Genomic DNA, 12,352 nt, shown 5'->3' with positions numbered 1-12,352 from the left:
TCAAGTGATAAAAGACGATTACTATATTAAGATTTAGCGCATCCATAGACGAAAAACCCTTTTCACAGAGATAAGAGGTGGTGGCAAGATCATGTCTGTGAAGGGAGCAGTACGTCCATTCCGCCCTTGGTATAAGACGATCTTTTAATTTGTTCAAAAATCCTCTTATCTGTTATTCTCTTTCCTGTTATCGCTTTGCGCCTTCATTACACACTGCAATGCATTTTGTCCAGTATATGTTATACTTCATTCCTCATAAAAAAAATATCAAAAAAACATTGTCCAGCTGCATGACAGTATTGATTTGCAAAACAACATACTTTCTTAGATTGATCTGTCCCTATCGCATTCATATCTCACAAAACATAAGAAATTAGTAATGTTTCCCCACATATATTGATTCATCAAACTGAATACCAAAAAAATTCACTTGAACTAGCTTAATTATGTGATCGCGAACGTCGGCAGTCATGACATCAATTCGCCTTGGTGCTGTGTCGTTAGAAAGCGGAATTTTTTTCCATTTTTTTGCTTCTTCCATGCCTATTAAAACACTGACCATATCAACTGCAGCAGGCAATATGAGGTTTTCTGCGATTGTGTGGGGTATGGACATCTTAGCTAATCTTAATGCTTAAATCAGCTGATTTGGAAGTCGAGAGTTCCAGCGTTCAAGTCCTAGTAAAGGCAGTTACTTTTATACGGATCTGAATTCTAGATCACAGATGTTCTTTGGTATCACGGTGTTCTTTGGTAGTTGGGTTTCAATTAACCACACATCTCAAGAATGGTCGAACTGAGACTGTACAAGACTACACTTCATTTACACTCATACCTGAACCTTAATTCCCAGAGGCTAAACGGGAAAATGAAAGAAAAGCTAATCTTAATGCACGAGATAAGATGCTTCAAGTGTACTTTTATCAGTATGATAATTATACTTGATTTAAAAATAGAAAATTGTTAATTTTTTAAAGTATGTAATTTTCTTTCGAAAAATTTCAAGGGTTTGCTTTAGTTATCCAGATGTTTAGTTTCCCCAAATATCGAATTAATTTTGATGGCTTCATGCATTCATCAGAGAGGACTTGAAAGCAAAAAAACCAACTGTGGCTTCCCATCCAATGAGGTAAAATCATAATTTAAATAACTGTCATTGTACAATTACGTTATGATGCAAAGAAGATAGGCCAATTTACCTCTTGGCACATAAAAGAAATAGGCGATCAAGGTTTCCATTCATGGCAAATCAGGTGGACTAAATTGTTCAATGGCCATTACACTCATAGCTTTTTCCTGATGTGAGAAGTATGCAGGTAGTTAGGTGGATTTCCTCGAATCGGCATATTACATTGTTTCTTTCTGGACATGGTGCTTTTCGGGATTGGTTGTCCAGATTTGGTTTGATTAATTCAGGCTTGTGTCTGGAGTGTAGGACCATTGATGATGTGTGCCATGTCTTATACGTCTCCCCAGGTATGAAGCTGTATGAACAAAAGTAGCTAGAGAGCTTGCAATGATAAATTCTGGTTTTGATCTGCAAGTTAACTGGAAAACTGTAAGGGAATGGAATATAGTAGCTGGCTTCCTTAGAGTCTTAGCCCTGTGAAGGAGGGGGTCTGATGCTGTTATAGATGTGTAGATAGAAAAGCAACCTGGGTGACTAGGAGCTCACCTGGGTGCTTACTCGACCAAGATAGGCGTTTTGGCATTGAGCCCCGGTTAGCTGAGATATTCACTGTTAGGATGAGATGGATGTGTTGAGAACTCTATAATTAAGCTGGTGTGATGTTGTGGGAGAGTGTAGACAATGACCTTGCTCCCAAAAGTGAACCAGAGCAGAGATAGATAGGATATGTTTTCATTGGAAGCTTATTAAATTTATGAATCAGTTTCTTGAGTTTTAAGTAAATTAAGAGGACTTGAAGTAAATTGAACAAATACACTGATGAATATGTCTGCCAAGGCATTTGCATCTGTTACATCCTGACAGAGGCCAAACTGATGACTGTGTTGTGTGATCAAGTTTAGAGGGTCTAAAACTTGATAACTTGATCTAAAACATCAGGGCTAGGAATGGAGGGAATGGTGTTGCAACCAAGATCATCACAAAGTGGGTGTCTTCCCCTGTAGGAGTCAGGATGTCATTGTACAATCTTGTCTTTTTACCAATAAGTTCACTGAGTGTAGATAGCTCACTTCATTTTTTTCACAAATTTATCCATTTTGCATAAGAATTTAATTTTTTTAAAAATGATGTTGACACTACATGACTTCCTTGTATGCCTATTAAACTACATATACAATTTTTTTTTAATGAAAAGTACATAAAATTTAATTTCATTAATAACTTCTGATACTTTTTCATATATTTTTTATTGTTATTATTGAATTTTTATGTGTCGTAAAAATGTTTTTATAATCAGAGGTTAATAAATATTAATAAATTGACAATAGGTTGTTTAGAGAAGTAGTTTGGAAAAGGTTAAATAAATATATTTGGTGATACCAAAGTCATTACCTCACTACCCAGTGAATAAAAGTAACATGTAATTTACCGTGATGAACATTTGTCCTTTAACTGCTTTCATTTTCAGTAACACTTTGTTGTAGATGCTTTAAAACATAGAGACAAATAAGTTTTACTTATTCTACAATCTGAATTTATTTCTTCAAAAGAAATGTAATTGATTCTATTAGTTCCTCAAGTGAGGTTGCTTTCAGAAACCCTAAATGTAAATTATTTTACTTTTAGGGTTTTCTGGCACACAGGTATAAAATCTGGTGATCTTGATGTCATTTCTGTGGAACTCTGTTGTCTAATCATTTGGACATCAAAGACTCCATTAATGTTTGTATTGTTAGTACTTATTTTTTATTCTAGACATGCAGCGTGATATTGTAGTATGATGGCATGTTATCATTCTACTATATTACAAGTACAAATTACCAAATTTATCTGCAGTCATGGAACATTTATATTCAACATATACAGAAACTTCTCTTCTACCTGTTACCTTTCAAAAATTATGTTCCCAACAGTCCTTAGCAGGTTACTCCATCTCATAATTTTATACTATGCTTCAGCCTAAGTTTTGAGATAAATGTTGTTTTCTTTATTTTTAGTAAATAATTGTCTGATTACCTGATTAGGTGATTTAAATCTTGTTCCTTGACTCCAAAAGATATTTTTAAATAAGCTAGAATTTCTTTGTTTAATTTCATTTAACATTAATTATGGGAATTGCTAGAATGAGATGTATACCATTAAAATGTTTCCTGATGTAGAGATTTTAGACTGATTGTCTCAAAATTTTGAACAAGTCAAATTTCTAGGACTTGAACTTGGATGAGTACGTATAAAACTTTTAATTTGTTTTCCTTGCACAGTGTAGTTTTAGTTCTAATTGTTCCTGATCATTGTGTAACAGGTCAGTTACAGTTTTAAGTTGTAGAATGTCTTATGAATAGGTATAAACTAAATAAACTTGATTATTCCTCACATTAATTACTAAATTACGTAAAACAACTTGAGTCTGGTTTACAAGGGAAATTTTTTTTTTTGTTAACATGTTACAGTGATTAATAATATATCACTTTTATACACATAAATAATAAAGAACAGCAGACTGATCAGTCTATAAATAGATAATACTTTTAAAGCAGGAGTCCAGTTTTATATTTCATTGGATAAAGACTTTTGTACTACTTTGTTTATTAACAAAATGTACCTCTGTATAGATTAATTCAAACTTAATCCATTATCGTTTGTTAGTATTAATTAAAAAGCATATAATAATATGTGCATGTAATAATATAACAGTAATAGCAACATAATAATAATTAAAAAACACCAAAATAATAAATTATTTTTGATTAATAAATTGATATTTTTCTAAATTTTTGTAATTAAAAAAATGCTGAAAATATATGAAGTAGTAAATACCACAATTTAATTTATTTGCATTTTTTAAAAGTATTTGCATTCTGATATGTTCTTTCCTTGTTTATGCTTTAACTATTAAATTTTACAGTACTAAATGTAAACAACACAAAAATCTTTACAGAAGGGTCTTTTTAATGATTTACACCTCAATAATTATTAAACTTATTATTAGGTAACATTAATGTGAATGAATTTATTTTTAATATCCATTATCTGATTATTATATAATATTATTGTTAAATAAACAAAGATTATATTTTGTAGAATAATATCACACATTTATCAAATGTTAGTATGGATCTAGTTTTATTAATTTTTATCATCACTTTTGAAAATGTTAATAAAAATAAAAAATTATAAAAAGTATATTTATAAAATTGTTTGGCATGTAAAAAAATAAGATATCTAGTTGTGTTTGAATGGTATATTACATTTAAAGTATAAACTTTTGCAACAACTAAATTTTATAATAAAGCATTTTTAATCATTTATTTTGTAGTGTTTAAAACATCTTAATGACTTATCCTCATTAATTGGCGCTGCTGTCTTAAACTGGTGTCAGCTGATGTTATTGATGGTTTTTTTGGGTTTTTTAATTAGGAAGATATATAATTAAAAATATGGTCAAAAGATGTACTGGAATTGAATTGTATCTATTCATTTAGGATATTATTAAGTATTTATGTATTTAGTTCGAGTGAGTTAAGATGTAGTTATTTCTTGTGATTATGGAGAATATCAAGGTAGTTATTGGAATTTCAGCATTGTTGGATTTGTGATTATATCTATGAGGTAAATAACTAAATGTTGACTCTACATTGCTATGGAGTACTTTTTAAGTATTCATTACATCTGGTTTGAAACTGTATTAAATTTATCCAGTATAGAACAACATCACAGTTGGAACAGTTCAGATTATATAACTGGGGTATTGTGTTTTATGGCTGTGTTCTGTGTGTTTTGCTTGTTCTACATAATATCCACAATTTTAAATTTGTGATCTATTTTCTCTGAATTTTTGTTTATGTTTGTTAATGTAATGTAGTTTTTATTTTATCTCCATTTTTATTGCAATTTATTTTTTGTAAGACTGTATTAATGAATTTTTTGTTATATCCATCTGTGTACTGTTAATGATGGATTGTACAGTGCTGTGTTGTTTTATGTGATCTTCAAATGAAATGGATGAGTTGAACAGTCTATGGATCATACTTTGAAGAAACAGATAGTTTATATGAGATTATATGAGGTTTAAAGTGATGTGAATGTGATATTGAAAGTGTGTTTATGTTGGTTTTTTGCACGGTAAAATAAAAAATATATATTTCTTTATTGTTTTGTATTTGGCTGTAAAGTTTAATTTCTGGTGTATTTTGTTCACATATGTTAACAGTTGTTCACATTGTCTTGTGATGCCATACAATAAGGTGGTGTCATCAAGCATCTGTTTCAGTACATTATTTTGTGAGAGTGTTTGTCAAATTTGTTGTAGAAAGATTTCAACTAGGATGCTGGAAATAGGGCAGTCTACAGGAACGCCTTCACATTGTATGTAATATTTCTTTTAGAATGTAAAAAATGTCTCATAATCATTTTAAATATAGCTATTTCTTAGATGGTTCTTATGACACTTTGCTGTATGTTTTTTTTTTTTGTTTTAAGAATGGAAGTGCCTCTGTTGTATATATTAGTTTATAGGTATCTTATGTGAAATGATGCAAACATTGCCTTATGGAGTATGTTGATTTCATTATTTTTTTTTAGAGGTCTGGGATGTTTTTGTATGTATGACTATTTATGTTTATGAGTTTTCTGATGACCTTGTCCTGTATCAGAAAAGTTTATGAACAAGGATAATGTGGTAATTTATGGTAGAGCAAGAATGCTGGATTTGTATTTATTTATTTTTTGTTTGGAAAGGTTTGAATCATTAGCATTAAAGGCTGGAATAGTATACCAAGTATTCAACTAGTGTATAACAAAGTGTCAGTATTTATAGAAATATATTTATTTTATTTTGGTAGATTACTTCAATTTAATAGTAATTGGAGGTGGATCAGCAGGACTAGCTTGTGCAAAAGAAGCTGCAAAATACAATAAATCTGTAATTGTACTTGATTATACTGTACCTTCTCCAAGGGGAACAAGTTGGGGAGTAGGTGGAACTTGTGTGAATGCTGGATGCATTCCAAAAAAGTTATTTCATCAAGCATCTCTTCTTAAAAAATATTTACACGTAAGTAATATCTAGTTCTATTCTAATGCGCTTAATCACTTATAATATCTTTAAAATGATTACGTTTGTAATAATTTTAACAATAAATCAGTTTTTCCAATTGTAAAATTATCTGATCATCGAATAGGTAGTAAAAGGAATGATTAATTCATAATTGGTTGAATGATTATTTATTTACATTATGATCTAGCAGTAACTTCTTTAGGCTAGAATAAAAAAAATGCATCAGGCTTTAGTATATCCCTCCTATATAAACCCAGAAAAACTTAAGTGTATTATTAAACAAAAATTATAATGAAACAGAATAAACAACTATTACAGTTCAACAGTTGCTCATGATCTGATTCAGGTCAATCATCTATGGTGCAGTAAAATACAATAAGTGGTAATAATTAAAAAAAAAACTAATATTTTTGTTTTACATATGATTTTGTTCATTCATAAAATATCAATGCTAGGGTATTCTCTTAAAAAGTACAGACTTTTTTTAAATCTAAGCTGGATAAAGAAAATATAACTGGTGTTCGAAAATTTGACCTAGGAAGAAAATAACTAGCAAAACATGTATTTCTCAGATAAAATCTGATACTATGTTAGTAAACTAGTGAACAGGTGTAATGTTTGTACATAGATATTAAAAACTTGCATGTTATACTTATATAAAATTACTTTTGTATCCAAAGATTCTGATGGCAAGAATTTCAACAATTAGTTGACAGATTAGCCAGCCATCTTGTCCTTGGAACTTTGAGAAACATATCAACAGTATTGTAATGCTACTGGGCCCAATTCCATGTGACCTAAACTTTCTAGCTTTAGATAAGAATGGTTACCAACTGAATATTTTTTTCTGGGCTTTGGAGAGAAGCTCATATTAGTGATGAAAATTTCCACCATTCAAACTACCATAATTATATTAAACAAATTAAACAACACTGTATTAAATATAAAATTTTATTATTATTCTAATAGTCATTCGACTACAATAATGGCTGAAGAACTACCCAAAACTAACTCACAAGAATCATGTACTTTTTTCACACATATGATTCAAGTGTTAGTGGAATAGCTGCTACAGAGATCTTTTGTAAATTGCTAACAAAATAATAAAGCAATTGAAATAACGATTAGTCTTAGTCTTAGGAAATACATCAGTTCTATTGGCTGAGAATAAACTAGTGGTTAAGGCCTTTACCTCAGATCAGTTTCATTATCTACCGACATAAAATTGCCATACAGAATACTTTTACTTTTGCCATGCAGAATCCTTGGCAATTCTACATCATTAAGGGATAGAAGAATGATTAGAATTGCCATGGATGTAGGAACACTCAGGAGTCGAGCATAATAAGAAGACTGACTTTTAAGCCAAGAATGATGCAAATATTCTGTTTATTGTCCTGAACTAGAATGTGAGGTTAGTAAATCTTTGCTTGGACAGTAATTAAAATAATGGGTTTCTGTTATACAAGTAAATATTAGTAAATTTTACCCTATAACAAAGATTTACAGTTTTCTTATTAGGAATCTTATAAAAACTTCATTTATCCTTACTTCGACTCATCAACACATCAACACATCAACACATCAATTAAGACTCGAACTATTAACAATATATTTTATTAAACATAAGAAATGTGTTTTGTATTTTTGTATAAATAAGTAAATAATTTAGTAATTTTGCAGGATATGGAATTTTATGGGTGGGAGATGAACAACAATATTGATAAAATAAAAAATTCATGGAGTTCTTTAATTGAGAATGTTGGCAATTATATAAGCTCTTTAAGGTGGAAAATACGCAGGGATTTAAATTTAATGTAAGTACTCGTTCTGTAGATGATTTTAAGATTTATTGGAAAATATTTTCTGTAACATTTCCTGTTAGTAAATAAATAAAAATTTTATTTTAGATTAATAAATAATTATATTTTAGTGTATCATGTCAATGTGATAGTTGTGTTCCCTCCAAATAAATACTGCATAAGTATTTGCCTAGGATGACTGAGGAAAACCTTGATCAGATTAGCATCACAGAATTCTAATATAATATAAAAAGAGAAATGATTTTAATTCATATTAATTACAAAAATAATAATTACATGAAATAGACAGTGATGTAAACTATAAGAAAAAATTAAATCAATCAAAATAAAATGACAATTTAAAAGGTATTACTTGAAACTGTTTGACATCATTTTTAAGTACTTATTAAACAGGGTTGTGAAAATGTATATTTATTTTGTTATTGTACATTTTCCTAAAAATATGAATTTTAATGTGGGGATATGTGCTAGATATGGAGAAGAATCTTCCTCTTGGAGTGATTCTCCATTCATTTTTTAATACCATGAACAGAAATATAGTTATCTGCTGTGCATGCAACTAGGACTGTAAGAAGGGATCTTTTAACATTTTATTTCATTACTATTCTCATCATTGCTAATTTATTCAGAAAAAAATTAGGTTTACCTGTACTGTTTCAGACATTATTTTTGTAATAATTTTATTTTCTATTTCTCCATTTTATCAGTTCTAGACAGTGTAGGTTGAAGTATATATGTTGCTCATAATAAACAATAATTGTTAAAACAACAAATAAAACTTTCAAGAAAGCAACGCTTTTGCTGATCTAAAAGTTTAAAAGCTCTCTTTTTAGCAGGAAATGGCTATACTTATAAATGCACAACGTCTATCTGAAGAAAGTTATACTTTAAAAAAATAGTAAATTTTAATTCTTTTATTATTATTTTTTTGTACAATTTTACATTTTCTGCACAATTTGGCAATTTATAAATTATTTGATTAATTTGAATAAAAATTTCTATTTCTTTGTTCTAAATATTCATAATAAAATATTTTATTCTTTTAATGTAACCCAGAAAGTAAATTTTAATACAGTCCACTGAAATATATCAACAATGTTCAAATTATTTGTTAATGAAAGTTTAAAAAGATACTTTATAAAGATTGTTATTTGTTTATATTGTTTGTTAATTGGAATTAAGATTGAATGTACAAAATATAAAATTAATGCTTAACTACCTCTCAAGTACTGCTTTATTATGTATTTTATTATTTTGTTTGCATATGGTGAGCTGTAATAAAAAAGACATTGTTTATGTAATTAATGAGGTATTATATTGTCATAAAATTATTAATCTATTAATGTAAATTCAATTTTGAAGGTGACTATCTATCTACTCATTACTTAATGCAGAAAATGAAATATTCTTCAATAGTAAAAGTACAAAATAACAGAATGTATTTGAATATACTTGAACCAAAAAAAACCCATAAGATTTAAAATAAAGCCATATGCTTCAAATTAATTCAAAATAGTTAAATTTACTTTTTAAGTGATAGATAATTAACTTGACATATCAAACATTACTTTCATAAAATTAATGATGAAAGTAAAATGAGGCTGGGTAAAATGAATCTGGTTATTCAGACTCATGATAGTATGTAAATTCTCATGAAGTGAGAATTCAGTAGGTAACTCATATTTTGAGTTACCTACCATTTACTTAGAAAGTGAGTATAACTTTACTATACTCACTTTAGAAAGTGAGTATAAGTGAGTACTTTAATTGCTATAGTGCCTATAACTGAGCTGAAGTCTCATAGCTGCAAAAGCATGTTGTATGTTACAATGTTTTGTAATAAACTAAATAAACTACTTGCACTTAAATGGATTTGTATTTATCCCTTGTCATTTTTTTTTTCAAAAACAATTTTGTGAATGTGTGGTTTTATATAAGTAGAACATAGTTGGTGTTCATCAACTGCTCTAAATGGGATTTCAGAAATCATATTCAGTCTGTAATGTAGAAATAATTTTAAGCTTATTTAACAGTTTAAGTTTAGTTTTTATTTTCAGGAATATAAAATTGTTACAAGCAATTGGTACATTTATAGATCATAACACAGTGAATGCTAAGATAATAACTGGTAAACTAGAATATGATCAAAAGCTTAAATTTAAAAATGTTACAATTAGAGGAGAAAATATTCTGATTGCTGTTGGTACTCGCCCTACATTCCCAAAGAAGCCAGTGGGAATAAGTAAATATTGTATTACTAGTGATGATCTATTTTATTTAGAACAACCACCAGGAAAGACTGCAGTTATAGGAGCAGGATGTATCCTTTTAAAGTCTAATTTTAATAATATAAGGTTTATTTATTACAATTTGCAAATGAGGAAATAACATTTTCCAATTGATCTATTTGCTTAAGTTTTATTAATCAATATCTTTGTGAATCTAATTGAAAATAAACCTTAAACCCAATTGAAAATGTTCGGGCAGTAGTCAAAGAAGACTCTCAAAAATGAACTACACCACAAAAATTGACCTCATTAAAGCAACAGTATCGGTATGGTTTCATGATAAAGAAATAAAATAAAAAAATAGTACACTTCTTGAATCGATGCCAAATCATTTGCGTGAAGTGATTAAGAATAAAGGACTAGATATTCACAAATTGTGCAGGTACCAGTATGATTTTTTTCTAAATAAAGTTATTTTTTTATTAAATAACATATGTGTTCCGATAATTTGTACGCTACTGTACAAGCTGATCATCATATATATTCTAAATCGTTTCTTTGTTAAATTTGCAAATTTATTTTGTGTTATAACGTAGAAGACATGTTAAATGGGAATAATAAACCATCAAATAGCAAAAATGCAACTAATGCATTTTCTGCAAGTGGAGTAGCCTAGAAGAGCCTGTTAGTTATCATAATGTTTCAATTTCAAAGAAAATTATTATATTTTTATTTACTTAAAATTCTTCTTCTACCCACTGGGTGTAAAGATCTTGCAAAGAGCTCATCATTGTGTTTTGTCTTTTGTTTTCCTAAACCTAGATGCAAATTAATACTTTCTACTTATCTTACTTTGCTCTGCATTCCTTTTGGTCTCCTTCCCTCCGTTCCTTCCAGTTCCAAAACTATCTTTGGTTACCTTCGTCACTCATCAGTTAAATGTCCAAGTCATCTTTAGTATTGAATTATGTTTTTTTCTTAAAATTTTTTTTAGTCATTCCATTAACTGATTCTTGCATTCATTTCTGTTTTCACACATGCCCAAAATTCACAACTAGTGAATGAATAGTAAGTGAGTGTAAAGACATAATTAGAGTAAAATAGCTTTTTCTTTTTTTATTTACTCTTTTTTCTAGAAATTCCCCATTGATTGGCCAGAAGAATCTGCTAGTAGCCAAGAAAAACAGGTTTTTAATTTTTTATTGTTATTATTACAACCTTGAACATGCATCTAGATGTATTTTAACAAGAAGGATGAGATGGATGAAATAATAAATGAGAAAATGCTGGGGAATAAAAACTGAGACCAGCTGATTTAAAAACCAGCATGCTTGAGTTGAGTTCTTCATTTACTTTGGTATTTTTACTAAACAAACAAAAAAATACTTGAACATTTTTACCTTAGTAGTTCCTCTAATATGGTACTATGTTATCTTCCCCACTCTATGACTATGGTTTTGTTTAATATGGCTATGATCCTTTTTTTCCAGTCTGTTATTCCAACTTAAATACTCCATTGTTAATGATTTTTTAAATTAGCCATGAAAATTAAATCATCAGTAAACCAGTTCAACAAGCATTACTGAAATTTCAGTTTCAGTTAACTTAACTAATTTTGCTGGAATCTATTCTTACTAAACTATAGATAAACTATATTACTTACTAGTTTTAGAAACTATCTAACTAGCTCAGAATCCATTCTACTCCTATGTTATTCTATACTGTACTCAATTAGCTTATAAAGTCAAGAATAAACAAACATTGCCTTTGTGTGAATGAGTTCATCACGATTCTACTGAGTTACGTCCCTTGCGTCAGTGCCAATTCACAGTGTGGCCATATTTATATACAACACTATAATCATTGCTCATATATAGTCAACATATAATTAATTTGTCATATAGTAGTCAATGTAATCAAAAGTTTATATAATGTTATGTCTTCTCAGTTCTATTAAAACCCTTGATCTTTTCATATGATCACTCTTATATTCTCATGTTAAATTTTGTGTTTCTGTTACTTATTTATTTACTCTAATGTTATTTAAAGTTAATATAATGCAATCTTTTTAAGTTTACTAGAATGTGAGTGTAGTGTATTTCTAGATTTGTGTCTG

At 29.0% G+C, this 12,352-nt stretch overlaps 1 protein-coding gene across 2 annotated transcripts in view; it reads left to right on the top strand.

Moving 5' to 3' along the window:
* The window catches only part of LOC142322935 (thioredoxin reductase 1, cytoplasmic-like), a 42,836-nt gene that overhangs the window by 9,082 nt on the left and 21,402 nt on the right, over window positions 1-12,352 (top strand). For both annotated transcript variants that reach the window (XM_075362026.1, XM_075362025.1), the window contains exons 2-4: window positions 5,971-6,182; window positions 7,869-8,002; window positions 10,066-10,328. In XM_075362026.1, the coding sequence (XP_075218141.1) occupies window positions 5,971-6,182; window positions 7,869-8,002; window positions 10,066-10,328 (609 nt within the window). The remainder of the gene's footprint in view (window positions 1-5,970; window positions 6,183-7,868; window positions 8,003-10,065; window positions 10,329-12,352) is intronic.

This window comes from Lycorma delicatula, chromosome 4 (assembly GCF_047948215.1).
Source record: "Lycorma delicatula isolate Av1 chromosome 4, ASM4794821v1, whole genome shotgun sequence".
NCBI classification, from domain to species: Eukaryota; Metazoa; Arthropoda; class Insecta; order Hemiptera; family Fulgoridae; genus Lycorma; species Lycorma delicatula.
This window is presented reverse-complemented; position numbering and strand designations above follow the sequence as displayed.